Raw genomic sequence first — 24,826 nt, forward strand, 5'->3', positions numbered from 1 at the left:
TTTATTTTGCATCTTATACCACATATATTACGTGCAAACCGTATGCAAATTAAGAAAATATTGAAAGCCAAAACAAGAATGTGCTGAGATACAGCAAATTCTGGCAGGCACATCTGTATCATGATAATATTTTAAGGAATACAATACAACTGTAAAATCCACACAATTGTAGTACACACAGAAAAAGAAACATGCAGTCATAGCTCTCACCAATTTAGGGCAAATCTCACCAGAATCAGAAATAATCAGGGACACTTTTAAAATATTAATACTATTAACTTAAGACATTGACAATAAAAGATATGAATTAAACTTTTTCTGAAATAAAAAAAGTCTATTATCTCCATTTTTCTGACCATTTACTAAGTGCATTTCATCACATGTCATCAGTTTTACGAATTAAGAGAAATGGAGTTAAAATGTGAGTAGAAAAATCAGGGGTAGTTGAGAAGTAGGTATGCATTACTTTCTGAAGTAAAGACGGAATATCCGACACATTACACGTTATACTACACACATTGGTTATTTTAATTTACTACTAGCAAAGAAAATTAACTCACAGTTATACAATATGTTCGAAAAATCAAACTATTACACCAAACGTATACAAATCTGTGTATTAATATGCAAAAATATACAAATAAAGCCAATGTTTGTGTATATATATCCTCATCGTGACTCCCTTCCAGACTGTCAATTTCATTGTGATTCCCACGGAAGTGTCGCGTGATTGACAGGGTGCTGCGCTCTGATCCTTCCGGTGTTTGAGTAGGAAGCAGCAAAGAGAGAAGACTGCACTTCTACTAGTAGTGGTAGTTTCTTGTGGAACGACAGCTTCAGGAGATATCTTTGGTTGTGTTCTTATTGTGAAGGGGGATTCGAGCTGCACCATGTCCCGCGGTTCGATAGAAATCCCCTTGCGGGATACGGATGAGGTAATGAAGTCTTAGTTGGGTCTGTACGGGACCATTTAAGAGGAATAACCCGGACACGGACATGTTTCTTAGGCCTGCCCTGTTACGCAGGCCTGTTTGTTTACTTTTTGGCTTGAGAGCTCCGCGTGAGAGAGCTTTCGTAGCTGCAGCTGTTTGCTTCTTACTTTGCATGCTGTACTGCAGTTGTTAGGGTATCACTTCCTAGTTTACTAACACATCTGTAGAGTTTGCATGGAGAACTTAAATTTGATGTATGTGGAGGAAGCATTGGGGGAATTATTCATTCTGAGGTTCTGTTTCTTAAAATCTTTTTATATTATATTGTATAAACGGCTCAGAAGCTATGGTTATATTTTCCTAGCACACTGTGTATATGTTACTTTTTTCAGTGCTTGATGCACACTATTACCTTTGATGTTTGTTAGCACTTTTAATGTCAAACGTTCTGATGCTTGCACAGCACCCTAACACCAGCAGCTCTTGCTGATAGGGGAAGGTAATACGTTATGTCTAACTTGTGTTGCTGGCTTCTGTAGTAAAATTTTGCATGTTTGTATTGTGATGCCTGACAGTGTTGGTGCCCCCCCTGTGACCAGCATAGAAAACCTGTAACAGAGATGTTGTGTGTAAAAGTGACTGGTGACTCCATGCATGTTCTCTCTCTCTTTGCAGCACCAGTTCTGATTCTTAGATGTGTTTTTATTTTATTCTTAGATTTTATCATTTGGTGGGGGATAGAACAGTAATCCATCATGACCATTTTCAGGTTAAGCTAGTGAAACAAGAAAAAGTGTGTGTGTGTCTGTGCATAGCTTTAGTCAGAGTAGCGGGTCCATGTTATGTTTCCATATTTTTGCTGCATTATAGCACTGACAAGTTTGAGGATTATAATATGTACAGATGCAGACCAATATTAGGAGGGAAGTGGTATGAGTAATAGAGAGAGGACAGAATGAGAAAACTTTGGACTAGTTGGATATGCAAATAGGACATACACCCTGGGGGATCACTTCTGTGTCTTTGCTAGACAGTGGCACAGGAAAATAACTTTCCTGGGTGGCGTAAGCCAGGGAACCTTGTTGGCTAGGCTTACGTAGGCCCTCGGGCCGATAGCCTAGTACCTACCTATGGAAGCTTGAAAGTTGTTACTGTGGGGTTGCGTCCATATAACTAATGCATGAATTACAAATTGTTTTAGGGTGATACTGCTGTTTACATGGTATTGCCAGGAATCAAGTTGAATAGATACTTTAGTTGTTAATAAAATTTGATGACTGACTTGTTTTTATTACTGCTGGTAGTGGTTCCTGTGTACAGGGGTCTAGTGTGGAGAAACTGTGATTGGTACTGGTGCATTGTATACGGGGGTCTAGTGTGGAGAAACTGTGATACTGGTGCAATGTAGGTTATCTCTTGGGGGGGGGGGGGTATAAACAGGAATGTACGATGGGAAGTTTATGGCTGAAAAAGGTTTGTCGGCCAGCCTGGTTTTCAGTAAACACATAATTAAGAGTGATAAAGATGCATATGCTGCTAGTGAATGGCTATCCTTCACTCTTGTGAGTGGCTATGGGAGAGTTTCTTATCCCAAAATTAAAGTTGATTTCTTTAACCTTGGGTTGCAGTAGCGTGACTTATAAAATTGAGAGTCTGATTTAACCAAACACCAATGTATTTGAAGTTTGTGGTAGTTTCATTAGGTTCTTGATTGATGTCTTGTGCTTGCCATTTTGGGGGCAGTAGTGAAAGCTTTTATCTTGTTCCAAAGGTCATGGATATTTTTTTAGTTGTAATAAAATTGTTTGTTTAGCTGCAGCCACTTCTTCATTTTGATGATGTAATATGTAGTGCTTGCCATATGTACAAATGTGTTTTGTGTATAAAAGTTTGTTAATAAGGAGAAATACAGTAGGAATAATACTCTACCCTGTGATCCTCCATTGGTAAGGATTACTGCATGTTACAGGAGGACTCTGCATATGGTGCTCCTCGCATTACATTTAAGGAAGATAGAACTGTGCTGGAGTTGTAAACATCTGTATGTGGTTCTGGTGTAGGCGAATGCAGTTCCTGTGTGTTATTGTTGGCATTGCCCAATTTTGGCATTTGGCTACTGTAATATTCCACAAAAACTTGGGCAACAACCAAAGTAGAGAGAGATGTGTAGTGATGGCATGTAGATCTTTATCTGTCTGTCATTGTGGCAGCATGAATAATGCACTTAAAGAACTGCACCCACAGACTGGAAGATGTTTATTTCATCATGTCTTGATGCTTCCTACATTTTAGCACCACTTTTGGATTTTGTGTATTTTTTAAAATATTTTAAATGCAGTTCCAGGGTCTACCCACATGGGGTCTGACATCTTGATTTTTTTTTTTTTTTTTAGTCTCTGTAGGTATCCCTCAAGTTTGGCTTTAAGCTAGCTCCCTCCTAAACTCCTGTCACTGCATTGACTTTACATGTGTTCTCACATATGCCCTGCTTTGTTTTGTCCGTCAGGTATAATTACAATTTCTTGCTTTTCAATGACTACTTAAAAGACAAACCAGGATTATCACACACAACAGTATTCTCAGTGTGTAATGCTATACAGGTTTTTTGAGAGAGCAGTGGAATGAGAGATATGTGAGCTGTATAAAAGACAGAAAGTGAGTAATTTTGTAATCTTCCACCTGGAGAGCATCTCTTGTTAGCAATTATGACTCGAGTAAAAATCTCAAGTAGAAAAATCATCCATGATAATTATTATAAGAAATTGAGGGCCCTCATCAAGTCAATTAAAGCTAATTTTGAAATGAAAGTTGTCAAGGATGCCAAGGATAAACCATAAGGCCTTCTATGGCTACGTCAAAAACCTAAATGGCAAAGCCCAGGTCTGTTCTGAGCTAGTACAAAGTGGAACAAAATACACTGACCCTTCTGACATTGCCAACATCTTGGCTGACAGGTTCAGTTCAAATTCACCCCCCCCCCCCACCACCACCTACAGGGCCTATTACCATTCCAGGGGATTGTCCAAGTCCAATTATTACTGATACATTGGTTAACAAGGCTCTATCTAAATCTAAAAACACTGCCTCCATGGGACTAGATGGTGTCCCAGGCTGTGTCATACGCGAGCTCCAAAAGGAATTAACCCCGCATTTTAATACCCTGTTCAGTCTCAGCCTCTCCACAGGATATGTGCCCATAGAATGGCGCACGGCAACGGTGGTCCCGCTACACAAGGGTGGGGCCACAACTGACCCTGAGAACTACCGACCAATAAGCCTGACCAGTCTGATCTGTAAGGCTATGGTGCGAATCATTATGGAACTCATAAATGGAGAGATTGGGAACCTGCAGTCGCTGGACCCCACACAGTTCGGCTTCGTCAAGGGCAGATCATGCCTCCTGAACCTGGTGGATTTCTTTAAGACATTTACTAAGGCTATAGATAAGGGAAAGGAGGTACGCACGGCTTACCTTGACCTTGCTAAAGCATTTGACACCATTTCCCCATTCAGGTATTATTGATAAGCTCACCAACCTGGGCATAAACCCTTACGTCACAAGATGGATTGCAAACTGGCTCTCGGACATATCCCATAAAGTAAGAGTAGCGGGATCTATGTCCAAATCCAGACCAGTAACGAGTGGTGTGCCTCCGGGCTCTGTCCTGGGGCCTCTCCTGTTTGGCATTTACTTCTCAGAAGTACAGGCAAGCACGGAAGGGCTCTGGCTGACTAAGTTTGCGGATGACTGCAAACTGGATGCTGTAATAGTCTCCGTCCGACATGGAGATCCTCCAGAAGGGCCTAAATGAGACTGATGCATGGTGTCAAAGCCATGGTCTCAAGCTAAGTGCAAAAAAATGCGTAGTAATCCCCTTTGGGAAAAAAACAGAGTACCCGCAAACTACAACATAGGAGGTAATCCCCTGAAATCTGTAGAAGAAATAAGGGATCTAGGGACCCAAGTAGATAGTCAGCTTTCCTTTGATAACCATGTTGCCAAAGTGGTTAGAAAATCCTTCTATGTGACCCATCTTATCACGAAAGGGTTCGATGTAATGGTGCCCCTCTACTCTTCCCTCATCAGACCCATTATTGAGTAAAATGCACCAATTGGAATTTACCTGGCTAGACATCTCCAGCAGCTGGAGAGACCACAGAGGTACCTAACCAAGAGGATGACTGGCCTCAAACAGTTGCCCTATGCAGCACGATTGAAAAAGCTAAGACTGTTCTCGGTTGCATTCCGCTTTCTCAGAGGCAATCTCTAACGTACAGAGCCATGTCCAACCCAGAATTGTTGAACATGCTCCATCTTAGCAAAACCAAATCTACTCGAGCTACATGCTCTAGGGATATAAACCTCAACACAACAATGAATAGAACATGCTGGAGGGATAGATTCTCTTTGCAGAGACTTCCCTTACTATGGAACAGGGTCCTGATCTACATAAGACAGAGCCCCTCACTATCACTCTTCAAGAGGATACCTTGATGAGTGGATGGGTAACAGAAAGTTCATACCGGGGATCACACCAACAGCACTACTAGATAGGGGCCAAGGGTACTAGCTGTTAGTACAAGGGTCTAGGGAACTACTAAAGGGGTGGTGAATACCGCACAACGTGGCTGGGCTAATATATGCCTTCAGGCAGATAGCCCAGTACCAACCTATGACATTGTAATTTAAAAATGCCAACAAGGGTGGGGAGATAGTTGTGTTAGATACTACCTCTACATAAATTCAATGGAACAAATCCTAACTGGTGGTGATTATGTTAGGATCACTAAAAATGACTGCAATATCATTATTAATGATGTTTTGAAATCTTTATGTGAGATGTATAGCAAGTTGAAAATTAATACAGAAATGTTAGACTATCTACTGGTTGAGTCCCCAGGACACCATTTATACAGGATCCCTAAATTACATAAATCAGCTAACTTCTTGAAACGAAATTAAGAACAAGCTTTGATCTAACTGAAATAATTATTAACGACACCACTAACTTTTTACATCAGTTGTATGGGTGGTCACAGATTAATGATATGAATGGGTGTCATTTTTCAACATTAGATGCCAACCCCTTATTTACTGTAATAGCAAATGATGTCTGTGTTCAGTTTGTTGGAGTTCTTGCTTGATTTTACTGAATACACCCAGGCTTATATCACCACTTTGTCAACTATTGATGCTTGTTTTATTTAACAATGTTTTCTTGTTTCAACAAAGTTCATATTGTAGCAATGGATATGCCCGTCGCCAACCGTTACGTGAACATTGTTGTGTATATATGGGAACTTAAGTTTTTTTTTGTCTTCTGAAAATCCATTCTTAAAAAAGGCTGCCTTTTATTGGCATTTTATAGACTACCTTTTCTTTGTATGGTGTGGAGATGCTGTCACACTTGATATGTTTTATAATTGCGTCTCAAAAACATTTTTTTTTAATTTAAAAAATGTTTTTAAAATATTTCTCTTAAGATAGATTTCTTAGATGCTACTATCTTTAAAAATGAAATGGGTGTTCTTGAGACAATGCTTTACAAAAAAAACAGTCAAAAGAAATGTGTACTTAGAAGTATGCATCCTCATTTTGTTTTACCGAGGGTTGCTAAGATGAATACTTCAGATATGAGTATGGATTAGCATTGAAATACAGTGGCCTCTAATTTTGTATGTTGAGGTTATGATCGTGACGTTAATGCTGTTCTTAGAGAAATCAAGCAGTCAACGTCACACTGCAGCTAAACCTACATTTTCGGCTAAATATATTAAGAAAAGTGAATTGTACATCTAATATTTAAGCACCAAGGTGTCTATACTTTTTAATAAGAATACCACAGCAGTAAAACAAATTTAGTACTGGCATATTTTATCTGATATTCCTGAATTAAGTTCTGTTATTTCTCCACTGCTGAATTTTGGTTATAAAAGGAGTGTTAATTTGAAACACTTAGTGTTATAAAGAACAGCCACAAACTGCTTTATCCTTTTAAAACTGTTAACTTATAAATGTGGTAGATACATTTATTGTAAATATATTTATACAGGCCGATTTATTTATTTATTCACCCTGTAAATGAAAATGAGTTTAAACTTAATGCTTATGGAAACTGTGATTCTAAGAATTTAGTGTACTTGGCTATATGTGTCCAATGTAAAGCTTATGTTGGTAAGACGAACCAAAAACTTAAGGAGCGCATTGGTAGTCATATAGCCGATATTAATAGACTTGTCTTTACAAATGCATTATATACACACACAGTTTAGAAAGGTTCTGATCATCATTTTAAATGTTTGATACTTAGTGTAGTATTTGAGTCATTACGAGAAGTTAATATTGTACATAATACAGAGCTCGAGGAATACCATTGGATCCTTCATTTGAAAGTATGCATTTCCCCTGATTTGAGTGGTTCTGTATCTTTAAAACCCCTTTTAAGAGAACTGCATATGAAAGTTTGATTAATTGATGTATCATGTGATTTCTCATTTAAATATGTACAAGCGTATTTTAATTCACTTTTATATGCCTGATGAAACCTCTTTGGTGAAAGTTTTAACTTGTTTTTCTATTACACTTTATACGTTTTTCTGAGCCTGGTCTTGGGTCCAGTGACAACTTTTGTTCTGTTAATGTCATCAGTTGTTTTGTTTTTCCACTCCATTCTTTCTGGCAAAACCTTTTCCATTCTCTTACCTTGTATTGCGATAAGCACATTATAGTCATGGTTTAAAATTGGAAATGTGTGTACATGTTCGTTTTCCATAAATATTTTCACATGTGCCTCTTTGTTTCCACATTCATCTGATTTAAATAATTTTTTGTAATTTTTCCAAAATCTCTCATACATTTATAGGATTTCAAGGAGCCTGTGACAAGAAAAGTGACCAAAGTTTGGCAACAAGAAAAGTGACCAAAGTTTGGCAGCTTTCTTGTTGATTAAGTTTTTGTGCTCTGTCATTGTTATTAAAAAACTACTTAACAGCAACCTTTCTATACTTGTGCATATTCTCCAAATACTCCTTATTTTCCCATTTAGCACTCTGTGGTTGCTCCTCGTGTTGCTATGTGAGATTCCCCTTATTTTGCAGTACTTAAGGATTGTTTAGAAAAGTTGACAAAGCTTAATTACTTCTTCCCATCTTAATTCTAGTCTAATTCCATTGTCATTTTGTCCCACTCACTTGCTAGCCCTTCTGAAGAAATTTCTCTCTTCTCTAATGACTTTTGAACGATTTCCAGTACCTCTTCCCTTAAATTCCTCTCTCTTTTTAACAGTTAAGTTTAAAAACACCATCTAATTTTTTACTTCATTGACCTACATCTTTATATTAGTTTTTGTAGATGCAAGCAAGATCTGTCCGTTATTAGATGCATGTCAATGCTTTCGTTTAACTACATGTGCTAAAGTATATATTTTTTTCTAGTCTAGCATAGTTATTGTACCATATTCCATACCAAATGTTCATTTTTCAGAAATCCACCCTCTTTTGTTATATTTTCCCTTTTGGGTGCCCCAGTACATTCTCACTACTGCAAATCAAGTTTCAGTCCCTACGTGTAAATAATAATCCCTGCTGTAAGCCAATTTGCGTCAGAATTTTATTAAGATCATAATGGCACTTTTTGATAAAATATAAATACATGCCAGTGTAATCCCCCCTGCCATTAGTCCATTACTTTTGTAAGTCTACAATTTTTTTCCCTTCCTATCACTGTTTTGAGCCCCTCTAGCACAATCTGTATTTTCCCTTTTCCTTTGTCCCTGATATGCTGAAGGCCCATCCTAGAATCTGATTTGTCAAATTCACATGCTCGTTTCTATACAAATTTATCTCCTGCTACATTGCTATTTGCACATTACATTTCTTAATATAATTCAATAATCTTTGTGTTTTAGCAGCATCTGTGAGGTCATTTACACCCCATTTAAAGGTAAATAAGCAATTATGATAGCTGTTTTTCCCATTTGTTATACACATCAGTTCTTTTGATTGTGCATTTCCTACTTTTCTGTTTTTTGGCTTATACACACACTTTTCAAGACTCTTTTTTTTCTTCAGTGAAAACGCTCAGACTATTTTCTCAACCTCCATCCTATTTTAATTAACACACACAGTTAAGTACATTTTCAACAAATGAAGTTTACTCCTCCAGATAAGAGAAGTCCCAAATTGACAGCTACAGGGCTAGGCATTACCTACTCTAAAATTAAGGCTACCCGTGCTAAAGGGCATGTTACAGCCTGTGTTCCAGTTGCACTTATTGCTGTCTGTCCCTTTTTCTCTATTCCCCTGTTAGATTGATATGAAAAACAAGTTTGCATGCTTTCAGGGAATTATTGACATTTGGCCTTAATTAATGTTCTGGCTGCTTTTAAATAGATAACTAAGTTGTGCATTAAATGCATTAAAGTGTTAAATCTGCTGGGGAGGCAGATAGTAACTTATGTACTTCTCACACATTCAGACTTTATTTTTCACTGAACTGTTTTGTTTGCCATGATACCTTTAAATGTTAATTATAGTTTACCTAGTACCTTTCTGTTAGCAGAGAGACTTGTACTTAAGCTGTTGGCAGGTACAAATAATTTTCTCCAATTCTGTTAGCAGAGAGACTTGTACTTGGGTACAAATAATTTTCTCCAATTCTGTTAGCGGAGAGACTTGTACTTAAGCTGTTGGCAGGTACAAATAATTTTCTCCAAATAAAAGCCTTTGGTAGTGAAAGAATAAAAAAAAGCTAACAACTTTGCATATGGGTGAAATAATCTGTGTATTCAGAACATACTGTTCAGATTGATCATTAGTTGCTTGTGCCTGTAGACTTCTTGTCACCTAGTGAGAACATTTGCTTAATGGAGAAAAAAACAGTTAATGATTTTGGAAGTACAGTAAAGCTAACAATTTCCTTTCCTCTTATTTTTTTGTCTTATTTTTCAAACCCATTTTGCTTTACAAAGGGAAAAAAAAACTTTCTGTAGATTAAAACCAATGACATTAATCTAGACATTCACCTTGTAAAAATGGGAATAGTGTGAGGAATGCACTTTACCCCCCCCCCCCCACCCACCCTGGCAACATAGTCACAACACTTTCACTTGCTTCTCTCCAGCATTTTGAGTCTTTTTGTATTATAAAGCATGTATGTTTTACAACTAAGAAAGAGTACTCGTGTCCTCTTAGACATTACTGACCTAAAATGAGAAATATGCTTTACATTTCAACCACCAGTTTAACTTGGGCAGCAAAATTTGCAGTCTTTCTGTGACATTCTTTCTTGCAAAGCCATATTTCACATTTTATCCCCTTGTCCGGTGGGATTGGTGCTTTATAGTCATTCACTGATTTCAGTTTTACTGGTAGTCTTCCTTATCACTTCCGTCACCCAGCAGTAGCTTTTGGTTCAAGTCCAGTGTACTTCCAATCCTTATAGGTCGGCTCCTGTGCTTTTTTTATTTTTTTCCATCTCTCAAGCATTTTTATTTTTTTTTGTAATAAAGGAAAAGGTTTCACTGGCAATGTCTTTTTCTGGACATATTATCTGAAGACCGAGTAGAAGAGCCCTGTTCTGCTTGCTGGCTCACTCTTTGTTGAGTAAACTTTATTTCCTCTTTAGCCTGTTCTGCATGAAAAAAAAATCTTTGATCTTATTGGAAAAAAAATATTCTGAAGACAGATGAGTATAGCATCTTGAATGGCACAGCTGCCTCTCAACATTCCCTGATTTGCTAACTTGCTTCTCTTCTGCCTGGTGTACAGTGCGTAATCATTTTTCAGAAACAGTCTGCTGTCCACAATTTATAACTTTTTTGCCGGTATGATTACATCTTTACTATTATACATCTTGGTTGCTTTCTCATGGCCAGATTTGGAGTATACACGCTATAAGCCCTCTCCGCTAACAGTCTTGCTGTAGAACACTTGTCCAGCAGCTTATTTGAGCTTTCATAAAATTAATGCATTCTTTTCTTTTCTTTCCAGTTTCACAGGTTCAGCAGAAAATTTCATTTTCTCTGCATGCTTTGTCTTCTAACTCAGCCAGCCTTTTCTTCATTCCAGCCTCAGATTTTTGCAATTTTCCATGGTGGTGCAGCGGTAGCGTTGTTGCCTCACAGCAAGAGTTTCTCCGGTTCGATTCTTGGCTGGAGTGCAGGGAGTGCCTTCTGTGTGGAGTCTGCATGTCCTCCCCACGGTTGTGTGGGCGTTTGAAAGACATACGTAAATGGGCGTGCCTTGGTTGAACGTCGAGCTGGCACCTCGGCATTCGTGAAAACCTACTGCCAGTCATTAGCGGACCGGAGTTCCGCTGTGGCGACCCCTAACCGGGAAAAGCCGAAAGACAACAAACTGAGTGGCTAGTTAAAGCTCGGTTCTAATGTTTTTCCCACATTTTGTTAATTGACTTAAATGTTTGATTTGCTTTAATCATCTGAGAGTAAAATTAATTTGTTCCTCTGAATTACTGAAAGGCTTCTCCTTTGCCAAAGCTAAAACTTGAAGTGTTTTTTGCTGAGCAGCACTATTCGCACCAGCCAGAGTTTTCTCCTTTTCTGGCCTATTTTTTCCAGTTCTCCCAAGTTTTTTCTTTGCTGGCATCTATGCCATGTAGTTACTAACTTTTATAACCAAATTTTACCTATACTGACAGTTTCAGTGGCTGTTTTCACATTTTCTGTTTTCATACTTGGCAAACCCAAGTCAACCTGTCAGTGTTCGGCCATCTTGGAAATCGTTTCCTGACCCCATGTTGACCTGAGTGTTCTGCTGTTGATGTGCTTACAGCAATGCCTGCTTTACAGTGTATCTTTAAATTTGGGGCGGTGGCTTTAATAATAGTAAAGCCTAATTGCAGATTTTCTGTATGGGGTGCATTGTACTGGTTCCTTGGCATGGATGGTTCTTATCTTTTCTTTGTCTTGGCCATTTCTAGAAGCAAGGTGTCTGAACCCTTATGGCACTTGTGTTGTTTCAGCCTCAGAATTTTGCTCTCTGGTCTGAAAACTTCATGAATATATACATTCCTTTTTTGTCTTGCAATCTGTGTATTTTTTAGATTGTGACAAACACTGCATTGTTTTGCCCTGTGCCTACTGACTAGCAAGCTTCCCCTAAATGGACTTGAGCCCATTTATTCCATTTTGTGTGTCAGTCCCCAGAGTCACAGAGGCAGGAGCTGTCTGGTGTGGGCCATCATTCAGGCAAGAATGAGGACTGCTGATGTCTTTGCAGCCATTCTGGCAAGGAGAACATTTTGAGAGTCTGACACCATAGAGTTAGAGGGGAGGCAAGCTACCATTATGCCCTTCTGAAGCCACGTTATCCATCCCCTATGATTGCATGCTGCTGTACAATTGCTAATATGATACTAGATGATGGCTTGATGAGCCTGCCCCAGAATGCTTGTGCAACAACCCCCATCCTCTAGGGATTGTGGCAGTATGCTTTGTGTTTCACCCTGCCCTGCATGGGTACTCTCTTATCATCCACTATTATCTCCATCAAGCACCTGAACTGCTAATCGAGCTCCAGTCTACTCATCTCAGGGCTTTATCCCTGTGTGCCACCAGAGCTGCCTAAAGTCATGGGAAGTTTAATCTTTTGATTCCCTGCTTCCTCAATTTGGCTGATTAGTAGTGTGTTTGATAATTTGTAGATTTCTGTAAAAAGGCTACATATTTTATACTTGTTTTATTTTAACCATCTTTTCTGTCATTTCCTGCTGTTTATGCATTTGATTTATGTCATGTTGTGGAAGTAATGTTTTCTTCTCAAAACCTTTATTTATTGCTTGCTTTGTATTTGGTCTTTGGTTAGGGACCTTGAACCTCACTGAGTTACTGAAACGAGGCAGGGTAGCTTTGCCTTTAGTGACGATATTTGTTCCAGACACCTTTATTGAATTATTACTTGTGACACAGGCAAATGTACATGCATATGAAAGTAATCAAACTGTATTATAAGCATTATACTTCACATATATTGCTATATATCATATGAACTAGGCAATGTTACATACATTTATTAAATTCCTGCTTGTTTTTTCTTTAAAAAAATCTTGATTAAACCATCACTTACTACACAGGCAATCATATGTTTATATAAATGAAAACAAACCACATCGACACAATCTTAGTTGCAAGCATTTTACATCACAAACCATACTGACAAACGCCCATTTGGAAACATTATACATCACTTATCTACCCAGTCTCCCACAATTCCCATTTTTCTCTATGGTAGTTTGCTCCTACCCTTTTCTGAAGATCTCAGTTCCAGTTGTTTCATCTCTGTTACTATATTCACTGCTACTAGTATAGTTGGTTTAGATTTTGATTTTGATTTCCATTTGTAGTAATTGCTTTTTTGGCAGCCACCATTGTTAGACATAGCAAGGCCTTACTATGCCTAGGCAGTTCCAATTCTGTGTCCTAGCTCAGAAAAATCCTCTCCCTCGTCACACCAAACTGCCCACCCAGCATCTCTGACATTGCATCCCGCAGGGAATCGTTAAAGTCCGACAATTCAGCACACTCCCAGAAAATATATTCCCAATTAACCTCTTTCTTCCCTGTCACACTTCCAACATTTGCTGTCTGCCTGAGGGAAAAATTATCTGGAGTCTTCATGGGGTATAGAAATATTTATGCAAACATTTCCAGGCAAAAAATCCTAAAACTACTTTGATTTTTACAATTTTTTTATGAATGTTATAGACAGGAGTTGTTGGCTGATATTTTTAGAAACAATCATCCTACCTCATCAGTGCAGTTGTCATTGTGCAGTGACATGAAGTCACTTAGTGGTTCTTTCACAGCTCGGGCAGTGCTTGTTGTAGACAGATCATCATTAGTGAGGGTCACTGTAACGGTAATTTATTTTATTTTGTTAACCAGTAAAAATCTGACTGGGCCAAAAAAAGCACATTTTCTGACTGGGCCAAAAAAAGCACATTTTCAGCGGTGACCCGAGGAGAAACTATCTCCATACAAAAAATTCATATGTAGAAAACATTAGGAAATGATTGCAACATAGCAAAGTACAATAGTTTTATTAGATTAAATGCAAGAAGAGATTCGAATTATACATTTAACATTATATTTGTATATCTTGAGATAAGAAATGCAATATAATAATTACAGGTACAAGAAATGAGAATAAAGATAAGTGTATTGTACCAGGAAAGTACAAAGAAGAGCAATTACTGAGAACAGTAAAATGAAGAGCAATTCCTGAGAACAAGAGATACAAGGTGAAAGAATGTCTTATGAAACATAGGGTGAATATCTGGGTTTTTTAGAATGTGTTTGGGAAGAGAGTTCCAGGTTTTAGCCATTTTAAATGAATAGAGGGAGTCTACTTTAGATGTTATTAGATTTGGTTACTTTAAGCATTAATTTGTTAAATGATCTAAGGGGTCTATTAGAGTTTTGTTGGACTAAATCAATAGGACAGTTATTGGGTTTATAGATTATGAACAGTGGTAAGTTGATTGAAAGATAGTAGACTAGGCAATTCAATCCATTTAAATTGATGGAGGGCATGACAGTGGTGAGACTTGTGGGGTAAATTAACTGCATATGTAGCTATTTTATTATAGCAACTTTCAAGGTTAAGTCGATTTTTTTTTTTTATGCACGTTGGTAAAGATTTTGAGAGCATTACAGGAGGGTGGATAATAGGTGGGTTCTATCAGTAGTAAGTCTGTCGTTATTGGTTAGAAAAGATTTAGCCCTGTATAGAAAGCCAAGTTCACAGTGAACTTTTTTGATCATCAGGGATATGTGTTTATCAAATTTTAGACAAGCATCAATTGTAACACCAAGTAATTAGTTTGACTAACTGGTTCAACTTTTGTACCATTAGAAGAGAAGATGGAAATGGAGGGTGTAATATTTATGGTTTTATTGGCACCAAAGACCATCAACTTAGCATTGTTAGGGTTAAGTATAAGGTGGTGGTTAGAGAGGGAGCATTCAATATCTTGAAGACATTTTTGTGTACTGTCCTGGAGCTTCTGAAATGTAGGGGCAGAGCAAATGAGAGGTGTCATCAGCATATTGAATGATGGAGGTAGTTTGAATGGAGGAGGATAGGTTATTGGTCCAAGTATGGATCCTTGGGATACACCAATAGAAACTGGTAGCAGGGGGGATAATTTATTTTCCCATTTGGTAGACTGTTGCCGGTTGGAAAGGTAGCTATGAAACCAGTTAAGAGATGTTAGGCTGAGGTTATAATCAGTCTGTTTAGAAGAATTTGGTAAAAGACTGAATCAAAAGCCTTAGACGTATCAAGAAAGATAGATGAGACTAGTAGACCTTTTATTTTTAAGAAGGTGTACAGCATTAGTAAAACTAAGTAGAGCAGAATTAGTACTGTGTTTAGGATGGAAACCATGTTGTGAGTTGGATAAAAGGTTGTTCTTAAGGCAGTGGTCAAGGAGTTGTTGATGAATACATTTTTCTAGGATCTTGGCTAATGGGGAGAGAATGGCAATGGGGCGATAGTTGGAGAAGTTAGTAGAAGGACCACCTTTGTGTAGGGGAATAATGTGAGATATTTTCCAAAGTAGAGGGACCTACTGTACTGTGATAGAGCGGTTGGTTAAAATAGATATAGGATAGGAGATAGCAGCCAGTTTTAGAAATTCATTTGGGAGATTATCAACAGCAAGAGAACTGGGTTTTAGTTTAAGAAGCTTTTTTATATAACTGGTTGGAATGGGTTTAATGTAGAATGAGTTGGAAATAGATGCTGAGGAGGTGGGTACTGTTAAGGTTGAGTTGATTCTTAGCGTTTGTGTTCTGTCCTGTCTCCCATGATTATCCTGGCAAGAGTTTCCCCCGCAGTTTCCTTGTCTTTAAGAAGTACTGGTGTTTGACCAGAACTGTACTTGCTGCATCTGAGCCTTGTATAGCCAGCATTGCTAGGTGCTTTCTTAATTTCTAATATTCTGATTTTGTTTTTTTTTTTTTCCAAGACTAATTTTTTTTTAATATCTGCTATGGTGCTCATTGAATTTGTGTTTGGTAATAAACAACTGATTAGCTGAAATGTACAAAACTGATCATGACGCCTTCATTTAGAAGGTTGAATTACAAACTGGGAGTTTCGAAGTGGAATGAGAAAAGCAGGACTACCTTCCTCAGTTTTTATCCTTTTCCCAACTGAATACCACAATTTTATTTTTTGCTTTATTTCTGGAGAGTATTAATAGTCAACCAAAAATTTTACTCGCCAATCTCAGTGGTGGTTAAATAAAACCTGTTGATATCGCCTGGGTCATTATTTACTGCTGCTTTTCACACATTTGTGGGAGGCTTTTTTTTTTTTTTTCCTTCATTGTTCATGAAAAATATATTGTAATAGAGGCGTTTGTCTGTACCTCCCCTTGTTTTATGGCCTGATCAAAAATGTAAGTTTCAAAGGTGAAAATGAAAAAGGGGAGGACGACTACTCCATTTCGCTCATTTGGTCAGCAACATATTTCGTCATTGATAAAGGTACACTGTTAAATTTAGTATTTGAATAAAGAGATTTCCTTTTGTAAGTATTACATTTTATGTTTTTATTAATCGTAGATGTACATGGAATCTTTTCTGGAAAGATGTGTAGAGACATTTTAAGTCTTGTCAGATACAGTATAGCACACACAATGGATCTGTACTTTTCTTGCTAATCAGCATTTAAGTGTAGTGGGAAAGTTGCCTGTTTTTGCATTTTGCCAGTATATAAGAATTAAAAGATTCTTGGGGTATGTAATATTAGTAACTTGTAGTGTTAATACTTTAACTCCCTGGATTTTTTCATTAGGATTTGGATATTGGGGGAACAGATTTGGAATAATTTTGACAACTATATATCCCCCCTTTGATGTCACCTGAGGATATTAGTTACATTGCCAATTTGGATTTGAGATTCTTGTACATCTAGTAGCAAATTTATTTATTTATTTATTTTACATTTGTTGACCGGGCTAGTCTAGCTGGATATATGTCCATTTTCAGTAGAGGCCCGGGGAGAAAAGCTCCACACACATAAAAAGCACAATATACTAAAGAAGTCATATATGTACACAAAATTCAAAAACAATAGAAAGTGTCCAAAAAGGACTAGTTACATAGTAAATTCAGGAAGACAAAGAAAAATACATAGTCAGTTGAAGGACGCCATTATTATAGTTCAAGGCTATTTTTAATGGTATCATGAAGAGAATAAATAACAATGGAGTACAAGAGAAGAGGAAAGTCAGGAGTGGTAGAGAATTTTAGGAAGTAGAAATGAAGCAGTAGACAGTAAGGAGAGAAAGGAGAGGTGACAAGGAGAGGAGGAGAGAGAGCTGGGAGAAGAAGGTAGAGCAAGGGTAGCCATGCATAGGCTAAAGGTAGCCTAGGAAGTAGCTTCAATGGTCAGAATATAGTAAGAGGAGTGTAAGAAATTGAGGAAATAGTAAAAAGGGGTAGGAAAGAATGTCAGTCAGGTAAACTACAGGAACAGAGCCAATGATTTTGAAAGTATAGCTTGAGTTTTTGTTTGAAAAGAGGAAGCGATGAAATCAGAGTTATATCACTGGGTAGCAGATTCCATCTTCTACCAATAGTGTTTGTGAATAAAGAGTCGCCGGCATAGTTGTTAGAACTTATTGAACTGGTCAAAAGTTTACAAGAGGAACGAAGGGAGTTAAGATTATTGTAAGGGATTAAAAGTTGTGAGAGTATAGGGTATTGTCAGGTTGATACAGTATTTTATGGGCAATAGTGAGTTGTGAGACTAAAAGATAATTTTGGAGTTCTAGCCAGCCTAAATGTCTCAAATTAAGACAGTGATGGGTTCGATAGGGGTTCCCAGTGGCAAAGCGGGCAATGCTGTTATAGCAAGTGGCAAGTTTGTTAAGGTTAGCCTTCTTAAGGTTGGTGAAAATAGGTGAGGCATAAAGGAGAGTAGCTATGAGATGGGAGAGGGCAATTTTAGCTCTAGAAGATGGGGTTAGAAATAATTTGATACGGTATAAGGATCCTATTTTTCTGTTGACTATTTTAATGGTATTGTTGATGTGTTGATCAAAAGTGAGTTTATTATCAATGGTTATTCCTAATAGTTTAGTTGTAGTGTCAGGTGAGATGACAGTGGCATTATTTGAAGAGATAGTGAAGTTTAAAGGGGGGGTCCGAGAGGTAGGGGTGAAGAGGAGAAGTTTAGTTTTTTTGGCATTAAGAAGGAGGTACCGTCTAGTAAACCAGGTTTCTACTGTATTGAAGATATTTTGAGTCAGTGAGTGTAGTTCTATAGAAGAAGAAGCGGAACAAATAATGGTGGAGTCGCTCATGATTGAATACAGGTAGCTTGAGGGATAACTAAGTGAAGGTCATTAATGAAGAGGGAGAAGAGAAGTGGACCAAGAATAGAGCCCTGAGGGACTCCAATAGAAATTGGCAATAAAGTAGAAATGTGGTTTTCCCAAAGAACAGCTTGTTGCCTGTTGCTCAGATATGAAGTAAACCATTTAATAGCAAGGTTATCAAAAGAGAGGGATTTTAGGATGCTAATTAAAGAAGGGTGATTGACCATGTCAAAAGCTTTAGAAAGATCGATAAATAGAGCAGAAGTGAGAAGGTTATTGTTGCGATTCTTGTTGATAGTATCCACAAAGGAGAGGAGGGCAGTGGTGGTACTATGGTGTGGTCTAAAGCCATGCTGGCTATTTGCTATAATGTTATGTGTAGAGAGATATTGTACAAGTTGCCGGTGAATACATTTCTCCATTATTTTTGCAATTGGTGAGAGGAGAGCAATTGGTCTGAAATTTGAGTATTCAAGAGAGTTACCACCTTTGTGAAGTGGGATAATATGGGAGACTTTCCAGATGTTAGGGATGGTTCCTTCTTGGATTGTCCTATTAATTAGTATGGATATAGGGTAGGCAATTACTTTAGCTGCCTTTTGGAGAAAAAGAGAGGGGACTTTATCAGCAGAGGGGGTACATGGTTTTAATTTGTGAATAAGTTTGTAGATAAAAGAGGTACAGATAGGTTGTAGAGAGAAGAAGTAGGAAGTGTCTGCTAGGTTACTAGGGGGATAGAAATTGTTGGAGTTCAGTTGTTTAGCAAGAGATTGAATAGTTTCTGAAAAGAAAGAGTTAAAGGCATTAGCTGTTAGGTAAGGGGTGTCTGGGTCAGCATTGAGTGGGGAGGGAGTTTTGGTTGTTCCAGGGGAAAGGAGTTTATTTACAGATGACCAAAATTGTTTAGAATTATTTGAATGAGTTTCTTGAAGCTCACAGTAATATTTTCTTTTGTCTGTGATTATTGCTTTTTTGGTCAGATTTCTAAGTTGGCGGAAGTGAAGAAAATCAGAGCTGTTTCTATGGTGTCTCCATTTGGCCCAAACTTTATTTCTAGCGAGGATTAGTTTTTTAGTTTCATTGGAGAGCCATGGGGCAGTATTAGATTTCATTCTGATGGTACGCTCTGGAGCATGCTTATCAAGAATAGATAGAAAGGTTAAGTTAAAAAATAATACAGCTTCTTCAATAGGAAGTGACTTTAAAGGGTTCCAGTTGCATGCATTAAGTTCGGCTTGAAATAGGTCTGTTTTGAAATGTTTGGTAGAGCGTATTTTTCTTATGTTAGGGAAGTTTAGATAATCAGTTTTTTCTCTTGTGATTAAAGTTAGACAATGGTCACTAATATCATCTGGCATGGTTCCTACGTTATATGTCATATCAGCTTTGTTTATAAGTATCCAATCTAAGATACTTTCTTTCTTGCTGGGTTTGTTAACTCTTGTAGTAGTGGTAATAGCTTGGGTGAAGCCATTTAGGTCAATGTGAGAGGAGGGAATGTCAGCATTAATAGTATTCCAGTCTATGTTAGTCACCTAGGATTATGGTTTCTTGGGGATAAGAGGTAGAAACCCAATTGAGAAAGTCTTCTGCAATAGGTATGTTGTTACCTGGAGGTATATATACGCATATGATGTAGAGGGACTTCTTACCATTTAACTGAAGTTTAGTAATAATAGCTTCTACTTTGCTATCTTGGGTTGGACAGGCTGGGAGGGAGGAAATATTAAGATGATCTTTGAACAGAATTGCTATGCCACCACCTTTGCGTTTTAAACGGTCAAGTCTTACTATGTTATAGCCTAGGGGTAGGATCTCAGTATCTTTTGTGACTGGCTTTAGCCAGGTCTCTGAGTGGCAGAGGATGTCAAAAGGGTGTGTGTCAAGGAGGGCATGAAGGTAGGGAACTTTGTTATTTATACTTTGAATGTTAAGATGCCCTATGAGAAAGTTATTAAGGCTTGATGGAGATACTAGAGGGGAAGGGTATACTGGGCCTGGGTTGGGGTGGATGTCACCATCTTGTAAGGTATGAATAACTGGTTTAGTTGAGAAGTTATTCTTTACCAGGGTGAGAAGTTTCATTTTTCTATTTGAGGGTAGGGTGTAGTTGAGGTGAGAGAGTCTATGGAATTTAGGTAGATGGTAGCTAGGGGAGGAATTACCATTTGAGAAAAAGGTGAAAGATATGTAAATTGTGGATGTATGTCTCTGTTTATAGTTGAAGTGGTTGTTAAGTGGGTTTTCAAAGAAGGTAAGAATGTAAGCAGAGAGGAGGAGGATTGGGAGAATAAGTAAGAGTACAGGAAGGGAAGGTCGGTGGGGAGCCATTATTAAGTGAGAGTCCAAGAAGAAGTGGAATTATAGTGAAAAGTTATAAAAGTAGGAAGGAGATAGTTAGAGGGGAAACAAGGGAAAGTAAGGGGTTTAGGAAGTGGAGGGGACAGATAAACTAAGTGGAGAGATAGAAGTAAGTAGGATTGAAGGAAGAGGAGGGATGCAATTAAAAGGATGGTAAGGGTGGCTAGAAAAAGAGGAAATGGTAGGAGGGGAGGGGTGTGTATAGGGGAGGTTCACAGTTTGGCGGGAAAAAGAATGATAGGATGTAGGGGGGTAAGGGGAGTGTCTAGAGAGCTATAAGGTTAGGATCCCTGGGGGTGGGTGGGAATTGGGGGTAGGGAGGGGAGCGGAGTGAGCCCGCAGGGCGAACGGAGCGGGTAGAAACCACCGAAGGTGAGATAAGAAAGGAGACAATCAGATAAGCAGGTAAGGAAGGTGGGATAGCAGTGTAGATAACTAGAAGGAGTAGGATAGCAACCAGAGTGCCCAAGTGAGGAGAGAAGTGACAGGTTTGAGTAGGTCAGTGTAAATGCATACAGTTGAAGAGAAAAGAAAGGTAAAGTTTAAGGGAAGGCGAGGTTGCTGATGTACACAAGAAAAGCTCTAAGGGAGATAGCAGTATGAGCAGGAGGAGTAAGGGGTAAAAGAGAAAAGATAAGACCAAATTCTAGCTATGTAGCCTAACCAGGGCTAATTAAAGCCAGTAAAAGCAGGATAAGTATCCATGGTGGGATGAGACCACCTACAGTATAGTATATGTAGGCAGGAGGGGGAGGGGGGAGAGCAGAAGTAAGACAGTAGAGAGGAAGGGGGAATTAAATAAATGGCTGAGGGACAACTGTTTACACAGGGAGAGTGAGGGCTAAGAAAGGGTGGATACCAGCTGCTGGAGACTAAGGCACAGGCAAACTAAACCTCTCTATAGGAAGACCAAATAAGAGCCCAGGTATATGAACATGATAGAGCTCAAACCTACTTTCTATTCCAAAACTCAAAAAGAGACGTTGTGAGGTTTAAGGCAAATCAAGTCACAGTCACTGTGGGAAGACCAGGTTCGAATACCCAGTGTTTCCCAGATTTCATTAGTGCCATCTCTGTAGATCAGATTGCTCATGTTCCTGTGAGAGGAAATGCCTTGTCCTTATGAATGCTGCCTTTGCTTGCTCACCCACTAACATTTTCCCCTTCCTTCTTCAAATCTGACCACTGGACTGTCTCTTTCATCGAAAATAGTAACAAATTGCCAAGAAGCTGACTTAAATTTAGGAAATACTTTAAAACCAAACTAATATGCATATGGAAGTCTTAAGCACTTCAGAAGTACGTTGTTCCCTGCTGACACAGTATCTAAAGCCACACATTTGACATTTTTACAGCCATCTCAACCAGCATATAGATAGGTCATTATCTGTTGGGTACAAGTTTGCTGATTCTTAATATTCCACCATTAGTCCTAAGGAGGAGGGTGTAGGCAGGATCTGCAGGAATTGTAACCACATCATTAGGGAGGGTAAGGCTGAATATGAATTTGATGGTACCCAACTCTAATAATAACCAGGCTTTTTAAGTATATAGCAGTATACATTAGACGTAATACCCAATCCTCTATGAAACTTGGTCAATGGTAGTACTTATTCTGATAACAAAACTGTAGCAAATGTTGTTGTTGATATATTTCACTCACATTGTTCCCTTTACTTAAAAATCCAGTGTTCACTCACATTGTTCCCTTTCCTTAAAAATCCAGTGTTCCCTCCCACGAACCTTTTTACTGCTGCCTCTCCCATTTTCACAGTTGACAAATCTTGGAAGCTATTACCGCTGCCCCTCCCATTTTCACAGTTGACAAATCTTGGAAGCTATTACCAAAACTGTAAAAATGACAGCTTCATTTGGTCCGGACAGTGTGCTAGTATGCTTGTTAGCACAAAGTATGTTATTGGTAAACCTCTCATTAAAGGAGAACCGCACCCACAGACTCAAATCTATATTTATTTTATCATGGTTTGGTGTTTCCTCCATTTTAACACCAGATTGGGACTATTTATAATATTTTTTTTACATATTTTTATATGTAATTTCTGAGTCTGACCATATGGGTTCGGGCGTCTTGAAGTAATTCTGGTTGTTTAGTCTGCCTCTAGGTATCCCACAATGCAGTGCTTGTCTGTAAAAACAAAAAAATGCATCGCGCAGACCTCTTCCTAAAACTGCTGTCACTGCATTGATTTTTACATGCATGCACGGCTGTCTTTCAGTCATCAAGTAACATTTCATGCCGTTTAGTGTCTACTTTAAAGTACACACAGTGCAAATGCCACAGAACAGACTTTCAAAGTGATTTTTACTGCTGCTTCTCTTTAGACTGGCTAAACTGCAGTTTTTTGTGAATCCTGAATTGTACTAGTTTGACTCATCTCCCATCCCCCTTCACACCTACCTTCCCTAGCTGTCAAAGTGCTAAGGGTGATATGAGCTGTTACCTGCTGTGATTGACAGCTCACATCAGGAGACTTGACTCATGTACTCTTTCCTTGTTCTTGTTCTAGCCTTTACTTTCTGTATGGGTAAGGGAAGGACCAGGGATCTGTGACATCATAGCATGTGTGGGTCTTTAGGATGGTCGTGGTGATGTCAGTTTGGGGAGGGGAATTGGCCAGAAAACTAACTGTATTCATTGGCCTTGATGACATCAATGAATTGGAGACTGCAGCAGGCTTTTCCAGGGCGGGATAAAAGTTTTTTTGAAATTAAACCACCACAGTACAATAAGGTACTGTTCTAGTGGAAAGAAAGTCAGTTTAAAATATTTTAAATGCTGTATTGTTGTTTATTCATGGCAGGGACAGTAAATAGGGAGAAAAAGGACAGAGAAGTTGAGCATTTAATTATAGAATCCCATTGTTGTCCTTTAAGCTTTTTAATATCCATGTCAATGCAGGATATGTGTCTGAGGTCTGGAAAATACTTGTGGCAGCTGTGCAAAAGGACAGTGTTATAACTTGACTCAGGAAGATATTTCCCCATTAGCCATATTAGAATTTGTATAGGTAGAGGTGCTATTGGGCAGGTCCTAGGAAGGTGGTTGAGTCAAAGGTTAAGGTGTAGGGTGAAAAGCACATTGTACATCAACACGCCCCCCTCCGTTGAGAAGTATATGATTACGTCCGGTGATGTTTTCTGTCTGCCTCTTGGGATATATTGGATTGAAGGCTGGCAACTTGGATTTCAGCTGCAAGACACACATTAGTCTCTTATCCCAGGTGATTCCCTGCTGTGTGAGGAAAATAAACCTATATCATTTTCTCTGTGAGTGATTGAGCTGCTTTCTGTTTTGTCTGCTCCATTTTTTCTGTTTTAAGAAATCTGCTTGGTCTGGTGGTGTTTTTTTTTTCTGTATAGACACTTATCTAGGCTGCACATTTCACATGTTTATCATTGGTTAAATTGTTTTTTGAGTGATACTTAAATGCACAGTGAATTTCTGGGGCTTTGTCTTTTCCTGAAAAGATTTCTAGCATCCATAAACTAAAGGACTACCGGTGATTCCCTGCTATATTTTCCCACCTGCCCTTCCCTTTGTTGATCTGTTTTTTAAACCTGGTTATTTTTAAGCTGCCCATACCTACTGTAAGTTGAGCTTAATAAGCTCCTCCTTTATTACACTGTTGTTGTTGTCTTGAATTCTTTATTTGCCTTTCCTTGTGTTGGTACTGAAAAAAAGTGTATTTTGTCTCCCATTGTCTGTTATACTGATTTACTTGCTCTGAATTCATTATCTAGCTAGCTGTTGGATAAAGTAGTGTATGAGATTTCTGCATTTAGTTTTATTGGCTGGATGGCTTATTTTGTTTTTAGTGGCTTTTATAAATTCTCTACAATTGAGTGGCTCTTGGTTCATTTATACAAAGCAAGTACTTTTATTGAATAATCACATTTTTGTAAGCTGTTTAATGTTTACTGCTGTATCCCCGTATCTTTATATATGTTGTGGTAGCATTTTTTATGTTTTTAAGTTTGTTTGGAGTATTTCACTCTGGACACTCCTTTACTGTGCTTTTACATTAGGAGGGCTGGGGTTATTCATCTAGTGTCAGTAAGTGTTCATTTACTCTGTCAGAGCTGGGAAATACTGTGACTGTACTTTAGCAGTTTCAGAAAAAAACTGTACTGTTTGCTGCTGCTTTTAAGTAGTTAATTACAC

General features: G+C 38.3%; 1 protein-coding gene across 1 annotated transcript in view; it reads left to right on the forward strand.

Moving 5' to 3' along the window:
• Positions 1–735: 735 nt before the first annotated feature.
• The window catches only part of CTR9 (CTR9 homolog, Paf1/RNA polymerase II complex component), a 1,518,941-nt gene continuing 1,494,850 nt past the window's right edge, over positions 736–24,826 (forward strand). The window contains exon 1 of the mRNA XM_044059132.1: positions 736–935. Coding sequence (XP_043915067.1) covers positions 891–935 — 45 coding nt within the window. The 5' untranslated portion in view covers positions 736–890. The remainder of the gene's footprint in view (positions 936–24,826) is intronic.

The sequence above is a fragment of the Protopterus annectens genome, chromosome 17.part0, assembly GCF_019279795.1.
Source record: "Protopterus annectens isolate FY-2018-M chromosome 17.part0, PAN1.0, whole genome shotgun sequence".
NCBI classification, from domain to species: domain Eukaryota; kingdom Metazoa; phylum Chordata; order Ceratodontiformes; family Protopteridae; genus Protopterus; species Protopterus annectens.